This window comes from Myotis daubentonii, chromosome 14 (assembly GCF_963259705.1).
Source record: "Myotis daubentonii chromosome 14, mMyoDau2.1, whole genome shotgun sequence".
NCBI lineage: Eukaryota > Metazoa > Chordata > Mammalia > Chiroptera > Vespertilionidae > Myotis > Myotis daubentonii.
This window is the reverse complement of record NC_081853.1, coordinates 2,515,019-2,528,446: the sequence shown is the minus strand read 5'-3', so window position 1 is coordinate 2,528,446 and position 13,428 is coordinate 2,515,019. Positions and strand designations below refer to the sequence as shown.

At 56.8% G+C, this 13,428-nt stretch overlaps 1 protein-coding gene across 1 annotated transcript; it reads left to right on the top strand.

Annotated features, from left to right (window-relative positions):
* The first annotated feature begins 4,977 nt into the window (after positions 1 to 4,977).
* On the top strand, positions 4,978 to 5,823 carry LOC132215346 (keratin-associated protein 10-2-like). The gene has a single exon (XM_059663407.1). The coding sequence runs from the start codon at positions 4,978 to 4,980 to the stop codon at positions 5,821 to 5,823; it is 846 nt and encodes a 281-aa protein (XP_059519390.1).
* Positions 5,824 to 13,428: the final 7,605 nt, after the last annotated feature.

The window sequence follows — 13,428 nt, the reverse complement described above, 5'->3', positions numbered from 1 at the left end:
TCCTGCAGGGACCCTGACACAAAACTCAAACTCCATGTGTGGGTCACCGGATTCTCCTTGGTTTTAAAATGTGAAATCTGCCACTTTATACACCCACATACTGGTAATGTGTACGTGTGTGTGCATACCCAGGTGGGCCCACCTATACGTACATGTGATGTACACATATATACCTTCATAGAGTTTTTAACGCAGCTGCACCGGGTTGGCCCGGAGACCTGGGGGCCCGTGGCCAGGCCACGCCACGTGCTGGGCACCGATGCCCCTCCCACCCGCGTGCCACAGAAGGAGTGCGCCCGCTCCGTCTTGTCGGTTACACAACCTGCTAACAAGGAGCGTTTGTGTGGGCTTGGATCCTCTAGTTTACTAACGGAGTCTCCTTTGTTGCAAATGGCACCAAAATAGCAAGGGAACAGAGGTGGGCGGAGTGCGCTGCTGCCACAGCACACGGGCGAGCAAAGGTGTGCTGTCGCTCACCAATAAAGCACCCTCAGCCTCCATCAGTGAGGCTCGGAAAGAAGAACAAATGGTAGTTGTTTTTTAAAATAATAACAACCTCAAATGTCCCCTAAATAAGCCTCTGTTTGAGCAGCGAAATTCTAAAGTTCTAATAGAAATGCCAACCGGGTTTTAGCAGAGTCACTAACTACGCTGACATTCATGGCTTCAGAGAACCTACATGACTTCCCTCAGCTGAGCTGCCTGGGACTAACCACTGTCCCTCCTACTCACCTGTCAGCAGTAAGATTCCTTCCAGCTCCCCAGAGGACGCCGGGGCTCGGCCAAGAGCAGGGGTTTGAGCCGCCCATTAATCAGAATACCTGGCTCCCGAGTTCACTGAGGCTCAACCAGAAACCTTGTTTATTGCTTTTTCACTAAAAATCTTAACATTTCATTAAAAACTTCAAGGCTGGTCCCCTATCGCATCTGCCTGCCCCCAGTAAACAGCCCAGCTTGTGTCTGAACCTGCCATCAGAGTGAGTGACCGTAGCCGCCTTCCAGGGCCCGCGGGCTGCACGGCCTCCTGCTGCCTGGGCACCGCCCTGGGCGCAGGCAGCCCACCCACCCCTCCCCTGGCTCCACTGCTCACTCCTCCCACTGCCCCCCCCACTGACCTCATGAGAAACCTAGACTTTCCTTTTTCTCTAACGGTGACCTTTCACCTATTCCAGAGCCGTCTGCTGCACATCCCTGGACTTGAGGCACAGACAGCCAGGAACTGCCTCTTCTATTCCTTCTGAGAGTCACGGTATTGCTCCGCTAACAGCCCCCTTGCCTGGCACCGTCCCCCAAGGAAGAGACCCCTGTCCCTCCCCACTGTGATTCTTCATCCTTCAAACCCCTCCTGTGATGACCACATGTGCGACCCTGCTGCCCACCCCCCACGCGGCCTCGGCCTCCTCTCGGCGTCTCCGCACGTGGACCCTGGCTCACAACCTGGGCCAGATCCCCAGTGAGGCCACTTGTATCGCCCCCAACAGCCACGAGGAAGGCCTTCCAACAGCCTGGCCGAGCCTTACCAGGCCCGGCACTCACCAAACCTTGGCTGCTGAGCGCGTAAACACACGCTCGCTTGTCTTAATTCCTGACCCGAGAGCCGCCCGGCCCGCCTGAAGCACAGTGCAGTGCGTGGCTGAGCCCGGCTGTGACACGGGCGCCGTGTCCACCCCTCCCCACCCGCCCCGCAGCTTTCCAGCGGCACATGGCAGGTTCCTCAGTCCCAGGAAGCTGGGATGTTTGCCCAAACACGTCGGGCTCCTCCGGTGCTAACAGCTGCCACTCCCTCGACACTTGAGGACATGCCCAAAACACGGGTCTCCCCATCCTTTACGATGTGTCCACCTCTAAGACATTGGATTCCAAAGTTCACAACAACCTCCCATCCGGCCACCTCTCTCGGGCATGTCTCCCGAGCTTGCTCCTGGGCGGCACCGGCTCTCAGGTCGCCTCCCCTCCGCCAAGCACACGACCATCACCCCACTGCTGAACGCCCTCCTCCGAGTCTCCCCATGACACCAGCACCCCGAAACCCTGTGCCATCCAGTATGCCCCTGTCTTTTCTACCAACTTCCCGCCGGAGCTATCGGACTCCTTCACCAGCGCGAGCTGGGTGAGGAAGGCGGGAGTGGCTCCTGGGCTGTGCCCCGCGTGTCCACACCCTGGGGCTGGGGACACTGCGGTCACTGTGTGTGATGTCACCTGGCTTTCGGGGAGGCAGGAAGACGCCCCATAAGCCTGCTTGGCACCCAACCGAGGACAAGTTGCCTTTAAGAATCGTGGGAGTTCCAGGCTCAATTTCACAAACATCCACACGTGGCTCAGTTCAACGGCACAGAACGCACACCCTCCGTCCCGTGGCCCCGGGCGGCGAGGAGAGTGGGCTCGCCAGGGCGGGCAGGGCGGCCCTGTCCCCCGTCCCCCGCCCGGGCCCTGGGAGAAGCCAAGTGCGAGGGCCCCTGGCTCTCTCGAAGGCTTTCGTGGTAAACATGTTTACTTGCTTTTCATTGCTGGGCTTATCACGGTCAAGTGTTTTGTTTTGAGCCTTGCTCTGTAAACATGTTTACTTTGAGAGGAGAGATTTTTTTATAGCTAGCAGCTTGTTTTTCACACTTTTAAATTCAAAACATCTTTCACCCCCCGGTAACCGTCACGGTGGAAACAAATCCCATTGTCCCGTCTCACTCTGGAGGGCACCCCTCTCTGCCCGTTCGGGGGCCTGACCGGACGGCGGGAGGCTCTCTCGGGGCAGACAAGAATGACACTCTAGGCCAGCGGTTCTCAACCTGTGGGTCGCGACCCTTTGGGGGTCCAACGACCCTTTCACAGAGGTCGCCTAAGACCATCAGAAAATGCATATATAATTACATATTGTTTTTGTGATTAATCACTATGGTTTAATTTTGTTCAATTTGTAACAATGTAATTGGGGGTCACCACAACATGAGGAACCATATTAAAGGGTCGCGACATCGGCATTAGGAAGGCTGAGAACCGCTGCTCTACGCGGTTGTTACTGCAGGAGAGGAGGGACCCCAAGCCGCAGCTGCCCCAGAGGGTGTCCTGCTGTGGGTGGGATCCGCATCTTCTGTGAAAAGTGAGGGCTGTGTAACCAGCATACATGTTGCTGGGGGAACAAAGCCACCTCTCGTCCAGGGAGGACACAGCCAGGCAGGCACTGACTGCTGCTCCTGAGCCTGTGCTGTGGGGACTTGGGCTGGAGAAGGGAGAGGAGAAGAGGGAAGGGCGTAGAGAGGGCGGGGCAAAGAAAATCTTCAGAGAACCAACAGCCCCAAGCAGGATCTGGGGGGGCGCTGCGGGATGGGGGGCGCTAGGGATGGGGGGCGCTGGAGATGGGGGGCGCTGGGGGTGGAGGGGCGCTGCGGGGTGGGGGGCGCTGCGGGGCTGGGGGGGCGCTGGGGGTGGGGGGTGCTGGGAGCAGCGGTGCCCACAGCTCCTCTGCCCCCATGGTGCGCTCGCCCCCCACGGTGTGTGAGAGGAGACCGTGAGGAAGGGTGGTGAGGCTGCCGGTGACCGGCCGACGGGGCCACTGGTGCCTGCACTGGGGAGGGGGGGTGCCCCCGGGGTCTGTAGGGCATTTCCGAGCCCGCAGTGGTCCCTGTCCCCTGAAGAGGGGCTTCGCCTGCGTCGGAGGCCCTGGGCCCTGGGTTGGGGAAAGGCGGGCTTCCCTGACAGCAGGCAGGAGGGGAACCCAAGCCCGGGGCTCCACCTGCGCGGGCAGGGCTGGCGGCCTGGGAGCCTCTGCAGGGGCCGCCTCCGGCCGGCCCTCCTCCCGGCCCTGGGCGAGCGCACCCGGGGGCAGAGGAGCTGCGGGCACTGCTGCCCTGTCCCAGAGACACACACACACACACACACACACACACACACACACACACACACACGGCGGGAACACGGGGCCGGGCATGACGGGTGGGGAGCCCCGGGGGCCATGGGAGCGGCGTGTCCGCACCGAACCCCTGGGAGAGCTCCCATAAAAAGGGAGACAGGCCTCGGCACCCCGCAGCCGGGCGACGCCATGGAAGCCGCCCCGGGCGCCGCGGGCCCCGTCCTGTCCTACGGTGAGGGGGAGGCCGACACCCGAGGCCCTGCACCCCCGCCTCGGGAGGGCGACAGGCAAGGGGACCTGAAAGCCGAGCCCCCTCCATGCACCAACCATGACCGGACGCTCGGCCCAGAAAGGCCCCCAGGAGGCACCCCAGGAGGCACCCCAGGAGGCCTCAGGCCCCGCGTCCGCAGGATCCCCAGTCGCCGCCCCCAGGCAACAGCCCTGGGCTTCCCTTCGGCTGCCAAGTCCAGGGAAGGAGGGGTGCTAAGAGCCAGCGCCGGACAGCAAGCTGGGCCCTGGATCCCCAGAGGAAGGAGAGGCCTGCAGGCCGCGAGGACACCCTCACGCGGCCGTTCCTCACACGGGCGCCTTGTCGGCACTGGCGCCCTCTCCTACTGCCCTCTCTGCACTGGCGCACTGTCTGCACTGGCACCCTGTCGGCACTGGTGCCCTGTCTGCACTGGCGCCCTGTCTGCACTGGCGCCCTCTCCTACTGCCCTCTCTGCACTGGCGCCCTGTCGGCACTGGCGCCCTGTCTGCACTGGCGCCCTCTCCTACTGCCCTCTCTGCACTGGTGCCCTCTCCTGTTGCCCTGTCTGCCACAGCCCAGCCTTCCCGGTCCAGCAAGCCAGACTCCCCTGCCCAGCTCCACCCTGCCCTGCACACCCCGTCCCACCTCCTCCCCCAGGACCGGGCAGGGCTGAGCATCAGCACTGCCAGAGGCCCCTAATGGTGATGCAGACAAATCGCATAACTTGGCTGAACCTCTATTCTGCGTGTATAAAATGGGGTTAACGAGAGTCCCAAGGCCCCACCTCGCTGCTGCTGGGAGAACGAGTCTCCGCTGAGAGCACTGCACACATCGCCGCTCGGCCAGGGCTGCACACCCTGCTCTGCCTCACCTGCTCGACCACATGGCTGAGTGTGTCAGTGCTGGCTGTCGCTTCCCCTCCACTGAGAGCCGCCTAGCCCTCTCCTCCAGCGCCCTCTGCCCCAGCGCCCTCTCCTCCAGCGCCCTCTGCGCCAGCGCCCTCTGCCCCAGCGCCCTCTCCTCCAGCGCCCTCTGCCCCAGCGCCCTCTGCGCCAGCGCCCTCTCCTCCAGCGCCCTCTGCGCCAGCGCCCTCTGCGCCAGCGCCCTCTCCTCCAGCGCCCTCTGCGCCAGCGCCCTCTGCGCCAGCGCCCTCTCCTCCAGCGTCCTCTGCGCCAGCGCCCTCTGCGCCAGCGCCCTCTCCTCCAGCGCCCTCTGCCCCAGCGCCCTCTCCTCCAGCGCCCTCTGCCCCAGCGCCCTCTCCTCCAGCGCCCTCTGCCCCAGCGCCCTCTGCCCCAGCGCCCTCTCCTCCAGCGCCCTCTGCCCCAGCGCCCTCTGCGCCAGCGCCCTCTGCCCCAGCGCCCTCTCCTCCAGCGCCCTCTGCCCCAGCGCCCTCTGCCCCAGCGCCCTCTCCTCCAGCGCCCTCTGCCCCAGCGCCCTCTGCCCCAGCGCCCTCTGCGCCAGCGCCCTCTCCTCCAGCGCCCTCTGCCCCAGCGCCCTCTGCGCCAGCGCCCTCTGCGCCAGCGCCCTCTGCGCCAGCACCCTCTGCCCCAGCGCCCTCTGCTCCAGCGCCCTCTGCTCTAGCACCCTCTCCTCCAGCGCCCTCTCCTCCAGCGCCCTCTGCCCCAGTGGCCCCTGCGCCAGTGGCCCGCAGAGCGTCCTATGCCCCCGTTTCTTTCGTGCCCACCAACCTAATGCTACAAGTTCCACCAATGCAAAGGCACGCGCCTGAGGGCCGGCGCCTCGGAGGGTGTCGGCACTTCCTCACAGCCCTGAAACAGGCATCCTTAGGGAAACTTCAGCTACAAGGTCGCAAAGAAACCCCTCAGGGCACCGTGTAAGGTATACAAAACCCGGAAAAATAAACGCCCAGTACAAACTAAGCCCGTTATGACTCACACTGACGAGGAGGTACTATGCAGCTGTTAAAAGGGGCTGTAAAAACTAACATGGACACAGAAGAAATCCTGATTCCAACAGCATGTATGCACACCCAATGTCTGCTGCCTGATATGTTGCTAAGTAACGAAGATGTGTCACAAACATTGATTCTTTTTACACTTCTGACGTATATTTACTGCATGCCTTTGCTACAAAGAGCACATTATACACCCTGGGCCACTGCAAACTCAATGAAGCAAGCTTTAGTTATTTATTGTCCCCATTTTAAAGACAGAACATGAACACAGAGAGAAATTAAGTAACTTGTCCAAAGTCACGTAGTTAGTAAGGGAGAGCTGGATTCAAACCCAAGCTTTATTCCAAAGTGCTCACTCCTCTGCGGGTGGGACTATAGATACGTTTTATTTATTTCCGGCTGGGTTTGTTTTTTTGTTTTTTTACTTTTACTCATAAATAAGTTGTGTAATAAGGGAAAAGGAGACTTTTTTCAGTTTTAAAAACCCAGATGGCAGCCAGCCTTTTCCTCTTGCCCTTCCCTGTGATGATGCAGGTGCCTGGCCAGCACTGCCCGTGGCGAGGGGTCACGCGGGGTGGCTCCTGCCGTGGAGCTGCTCGGCCCTGGCGCGGGGCTCACACTGGGAACGCTTGGTGACACGGCGATCATACGACATCACGACTCTCCAGCCGCTCCGGAGCCTCTCCCTGGAAAAGGGACCACAGCAGGTGGAAGGTAGTGGTCCCAGCATTTTCTCACGGAGCATGACGCAGGCCCAGCACCCAGCCGTGGCCTTGCCCGGGCCAGCCAGCACCGCCCAGGACAGGCCACAGCCGGAGGTCCCACGGGGCCACTGAAGCTCCCTGCGCAGTCCCTCAATTACAGGATAGAGGTAGAACAGCTCCGACCGGCACCCAGCCCACTGTGTGTCCGTGAACATGAATGAAACCCTCGCCGGGTGGATCTGATGACTCCTGGTGGATTTCTCCCCGGGAGGATTTGCCGTCGTGGTCCACAGTGAAGCACCGTAGGGATAATCATTTAGCTGGCCCAGGCCTCTGGTACACTCTGATTCGCTCCTGCACTCGTCTGCCAGGCTGCCAGCAACGCACAGGTCAGGGGTTAACAGCTAAGACACCTAGAAGTGTTGGACCGAGGCAGGTGCAGGGTGGCCGATCTCCTTGGAGGCCCCTCCCTCCTGGGCTGGTGGGCTGCTTCTGCCCTGCCCTCCCGGTCTCCGCTTGCTGCCTGCCCGCGCCTCCTCTTCTCCGGACATCTCTCACACTGGATTAGGACCCACCCTAACCAGCTAGTTTTAAGTTAATTACCGCCTTAAGAAACCGATTCCTAAATAGTCACATTCTGAGAGACTAAGGGGTGAGGACTTCAACACACAAGATGTGGCCGGGACACGGTGGAGCCCAGAGCGGCCCCGCGGCCATGCCCGAGGGTGCGGGGTAGACCTCACATCGGAAATGGATGGCCCTGGGCCTCGGCGACCTGAGCAGGTTGAGTCTCTGGGGAAGACGCGGGCAGCCAGGCACGGCCAGCGGGCTGGGCTTCCTCCTGGACATCCCGGGTCCCGCCCGGGTCACCAGCCTTCCCGGGGCCCATCTGCTCAGCAGGCCAACCCCTACCTCCCGAAAGGCTCGGCAAACCTCTGGCCAGTGGCTCAGCACACCAGCTACTGCTCACGTGTTTGTCAAAAGGCAGGATGGACAGGGTTCATTCCTGGCATAAGCTCCCCAATCTGGGCTTGTGAAATAAACATGAACCACAGTTAAAGGGCCATTTTTAAAAAAACAGTAGATACTTCATTAAAACAACTTTTTATAAAAACACATAAATCGGAGTTTCTTGAACCACAGCACATAATTTGCGAAGTGCAAATATCTAAGATGCGCGTGCTAAATGTAAAGCAACACCCATTATGTAAGGCAGCGAGCGGAATGTACTGCCACTCTGTACATCGTTACAGTATTTCAGCGGAGCCTCACAATATTTGGCAGCTTTCCCCCTTTGGTGATAATAAAAGGCTTTTCTTTCCATTAAATATCTAAATTAAGTCAAACAGCCGATGTTAAATAAGCCCCTCGGTCCTTTTGTCTGATGCACTCTAACCGCCACCCCCGCAGAGCCCAGGAACCCTGCTGGCTGGCCAGGCTGTGAAAATAAGCTTCAAATGACCAAATGCAGCGACAACTTTCAAAGTAGGAACCAGACCAGACACAACAAACCACAGCGTAGTCGCCCCGCTTGTCATAATTCATGTGTGTGGAATTCAACTGTAAAAGCGTTCACAGTGTTAGCGTCCCTCGCTGGGGCATTCCATGCGGAATGTCAGGTTTGAAAAGCTGCTGATAAGCCTCTCTGATTACAAGACGACAACTTGTAGCATTAACCAAAAAATACTTATCCCACGCCCATAACCCTGGTCTGTGCCATCCAACCCTCAACAGCTCAGGGAGGCACCAATGTTTTTAAATACCAGCTTATGAAAGCACATAATCTAAATTACTCGGGGCCTTGTAGTAACATCCGGTTTCTTTTCAAAATTTTATTTAATTTCCATTTCTACATTATTCCCCACTTTGATCACTTACAGGAATCTTCTTTTGAACAACAATTTTATCATGGTTCAATGACTCAAAAATATAATTCTTACAGATTTTTAAAAGATAAACTTGACTGAATAAATATATACGTGTGTAGATTTCAAACCATGCATGTGTATCTAAATATACATCATGCATGAAAATGTAATAATCCAATTAGTACATCTTTTCTGGAAACTAAATTAATCTTAAGGAAACTGGCCTAAGCCTCAGGATGGAATTGGTGGAAGTGCCAGGAAGGACAACAATAAGAGCTGTCCTCAGGGCAGCATGCCTGTGGCCCAGAGCAGTGCTCCCAGCCTGCTCCTCACAGCCCGCGCCAGCAGGAAGGGGTCTCTCAGTGCCAGGCTACGGCTCAGAGATGTTAGTAAGCTGCGCGTGAGCACACAGCGATCAATGGAGGAGCCAGGATTTGAATCTAGTTCAAATTGTACTATATTGCCTCCCAGTGGTGCTTTAGAGACAGGATACAGGGCCTAAGGGTGGGGTCACCTCCCTGGCCTCTAAATGACCTCTAATTTTGGCTACAGACAGGCAGCTCAGTCTGGCCATCCCAGGAGAAGACCCAGCAGCAGTCAAGCAATCACTAAGCCAAGACAGCCACACCCCGTCTCTCCTGGAGGCAGGAGGGGAAAATCCCTACGGAAACGAATCCCTAACCTTCTGCAACCCTTACTTACTGCTTGCTACCCCAGCATCGCTGAATCTCCTGCGGAGTGCAGGCCGCCGTGGAGGGACACCCCGGGACACGTCTCTAAGTGAGGGCGCCAGGAGAAGTCTCCTGCTTTCTAGAATGCAACCCCATCTCCTGGTGACAGGAGATCGGAAATGAATGCAAGAAGCAAAAGTGCTGCATTCCCCACTTTCTGAGCAAACACTTCTCCAACAGGAGCTGCTCTGCCCAGCGGAGAAGGGAAGAGAAGGGAATGGGACGGGGAGTCAGCCGACTGGGGCTGTTCCCACTGGCCCATGTGCAGGCGCCCAGTCTGCTCCTCTCACGGGGAAGGTGAGAAGGGCTCTTCCACGTCTGCATGGACCCCAGACTTCCCGCGACTCTGAGGTCTTCCTTGCAGTGCATGCAACCAGCACCACAGCCCTGCAGGCCTCAAGAGCAAACAGCTCACCCCAGGTTGACATCCCCTTAAAGAGCTAAACGCAGTGTCTCCTTAACTGGGAGCACCCAGGACTACCCAGCAGAGGAGGGTCCCTGCATGACCAGTAGGCCGGCCTTAGGTCACAGGAGAACCAGCTGCCCTGCCAGCAGCTGCGGGGCAGGTCCGCGCCCCCAAGCTTCCAGAGCAGCCCATGCCTCTTTCCTCAGCTCCAGGCCTGGGCCCCTATCTGCCTCCATGAAATGTCTTCCGGACTCCACACACCCAGACCTCGATCTACCCTGAAGCAGGCTCCACACAGCGGTCCGTCATGACCCATGGCAACCACATCTGTCCAGCACACCCAGGCAAACCACCTCTGAGTGAATCACGACTCGTTTTTCCATTAGGAAATCCCATGGAACCTGCCTGCAGAAAAGATCTAAAATCTCACGACTGTGTCCCACCTTCACCCGGTCACGGCCACCACCCCTGCCTGGATTCCTGTAGCTGCCTAAGGGATCCCCTCCCCCACCCCATCCCCACCCACGGGCTATTCTCAACACAGCCCCAGAATTCTGTTCAAGTTCAAATCCGCTCAGTCCCTCCCAGGCAGCAGGTCACCCAGGCACAAGGCCAGTGTTTCACAGCGAGGCCCCAGGCCCCGCAGAGCCCGTCTCACCATGCTGCTGGGTCCCTCGAAGTCACACTGGCCTCCCTGATGGGGCAGAAACAGAACACTGGGGATCAGCTATAACTGTAAGGAATATTAATCCTGCTGTTAACCGTGATTACTTTGTTTGGATTAAAGAAGGCACATTCTAGCCCCTCAGTTGCACTGGGACTTGGGAGCTCACCTGGAGATGCAGCCCATCCTCCCCATCGAGTGCCTATTCTCATGCAAAGAGGCTCCAGCCTTTGAAAGACCCAGCCTTTTCAGATCCCAGCCCATTGCAGATCACTAGGTCTTTGAAGACCCCCAGCCTTCGCATACCCTCAGGCCCCTGCAAATCTCCAGACCTGTAAACTGCCATTTGGCATTCCTTTTGCCTACTACCCCATGTAATCGTTGTCCTTCCACCCAATATAAGCATCTGGCTCGTGGGGAGAGGCAGAGCAGAGGTTTGCGGATGACCTGCTGCTCTCCCACACTGCCCGCAGGACTGGAATAATCGCTCATATGATTCAACCCTGCCTCTGCTGAATTGGCTCAAGTAGTGACAGGAAGCATGGACCCACTGTTGTCTGGTCACGTCCTGACTGTACCTCAGTCACACCAGGCCTGCCCTGCGCCACAGGCCCTGTGTTACTACTTCTGCAGGACTAACTCGCTTGCCTCCTGCAAGTCTTTGCTCAAACTACACCTTTACAGAGACCTTGCTGGCCACCCCGCCCAGCAGTGCATTGCCTTCCTGGGCTCCTCGCCCTGCCCAGGCTCTCTGATCGCTGCCTCATGTGCTCAACACTGCCTCCCTCCCATCTCCCCAGAGCAGGAGCGTCCACGGGGTGAGGGTCTGCTTTGTGCACTGATTTTTCCCACATTCTCAGAACAGTGCCAGGTACCAAAGAAAGGTACTTAATAAAATCTGTTGACTGACTGAAGCCAGAATAGTGGCTATCCTGAGAAGGCCCCTCCCCACAGGACTGACTGCGCTGTCCTTGCCTCCCAGATGCAAGGAGAAAAAACAGACAGGCCCACCCTTAGCAGAGACCTGGGTCCCACACCACAGCTCTCCTCTGCACAGGAGCGGACCACGGGAGGGTCAGCTCTCTGCCCGCGGACCCAGCCTCCACTCTGCCGTCTCCCCCACCCCAGCCCCAGCCCTGCCTCCAATCTCCATTCCACTCGCTAATGACATCCCCAGCCCTAAGACAAGAAAAACACAATTCAAACACCCAAAACTGTAATTGAATAAAAATTAAGTAGGTCCACAGCAGGCAACTTCAAAGGAAAAATATAAAAATTACTGTTTTTTTCTAGAAGTAAAAATTTTAATTCCACAGCATAAAGACAATCATGCTATGGATTGTCAAGTTTTATTTTAACTCAAAAAGTTCAAGAATTTCAGGACAGCACATCCTTCTTTTTGGTACAAGCAGCCATTTGTAGACCAACTCATAACAGGCCTTTTGGCCGAATGCACACCAAGGCTTTGGTCGGGGCACAGGCGGGCTCCGCCCCCGCGCGCCCACACCTCCATGCTCCGCCCCCGCGCCCACACCCCCACGCTGTGTCTCTGCGCGCCCACACCCCCACGCTGTGTCTCTGCGCGCCCACACCCCCACGCCCCGCCCCCGCGCGCCCACACCCCCACGCTGTGTCTCTGCGCGCCCACACCCCCACGCTCCGCCCCCGTGCCCCCACACCCCCACGCTGCGGTCTTCAGCTCTTACCTCCAATGCCACTTTGTTCCACTGGGTGCTTTACTCTCACATGTGATTAAATGTAAAGGAACACTCAGCTAAATGGTATGTGCATTTCCCTTTGGTCAAAATTCACACAGCAAAATGCCCTGCCTATTTGCCAGCTGCCCTCCCTGCAGGCGGCTGATGGCGCCTGCGGAGCACTAGTGACCACCAGGGTCCGAGCCAGGGCTCACCATGCTCTGCCAGACCAGTCTCACTCTCCTCCCAGGTCCATTGTGAAATGGAAGAGGTCTGCAGAGGAGGAAGGAGAGGAGAGAGGAGGAGGGGACACTTTGTGCTGAGGCTACAGAAGACAAAAACGGTGACACAGTAGGTGACCCCGGAAGAGTAGGTGTCAATGTCACTGCCACTGAGCTCGCTGTGGCCACAGTAGTGACACCCATGGATGCATTACTAAGAAAAATTGCCAAAAACAACAACCCTCAACTTTTAAGGAAGGAAGGGGTGCTATGTGTGTGATGTTCAGAAGCGATTTTGTCTCCACCCGAGAGAATGGATCAGAAGGATGTCCCGTGTATTCACTTGAGATTCTGTGATAGATTTTGTTGATCAAATGCTCATTAAACACAATCTTATAAAAGGGACATGGCAGCTAAAATGCAATGTCTAATCCTGGATTCGATTCTGGACTGGGAAAAATAATGGCGATAAAAGACTTACTGAGACATGACAAAATTAGACAAGAGTCTTGTATCAATGTTAAACCTTGTGTGTGTGTATGGGTGCGCGCGCGCGCGCACATGTGTGTGAATGTATCAGAGGAGGAGGAGGAGAGAGTCAGGGGCAAAGGCGGTGATAAAGGGAGACGAGCACAGACGCCCGGTGAACCTGGCTAACGGGTGTGTGGAAATTCGCTATATCAACCTTTCCGCTTTTGTATACTAATTAAGTTTGAAATTAAATCCAAAGAAAAATGAGCTTATACTTTGAATCCTAATCTCCCTCCTAAAATATATTATCTTGGTCATTTCTAGAAAATGAAAGAAATTAACCAGATTAAGGTGCGTCCTCTGTTCCTGTGTTCATTCAGTCGCTCAACGAACACCTACGAAGCACCCTCATTTCCAAGCATGGCTCACGTGTCACCTGGCTGTACCTTCGGTCTCAGCCCCTGGGAACTCCAAAAAGCCGCTGTGGGTCTGAGAAGAATAAGGCTTCTCAATTTGGAAATGAGGTCGCCCACTAGTTAGTACTGAGAAAACACTCATTTTTTAATACAGTGCTTTAAGTATCCAGAAAGGAGGACCAAAATACTATTTCTTACTTTCACTAAAAATATTAATGTTAACCTACCCTAAAGGTAATCT

Bases quoted from the DNA above. Each gene is read 5' to 3' on its own strand.
- LOC132215346 (XM_059663407.1), top strand. From the start codon at position 4,978: ATGGCTGAGTGTGTCAGTGCTGGCTGTCGCTTCCCCTCCACTGAGAGC.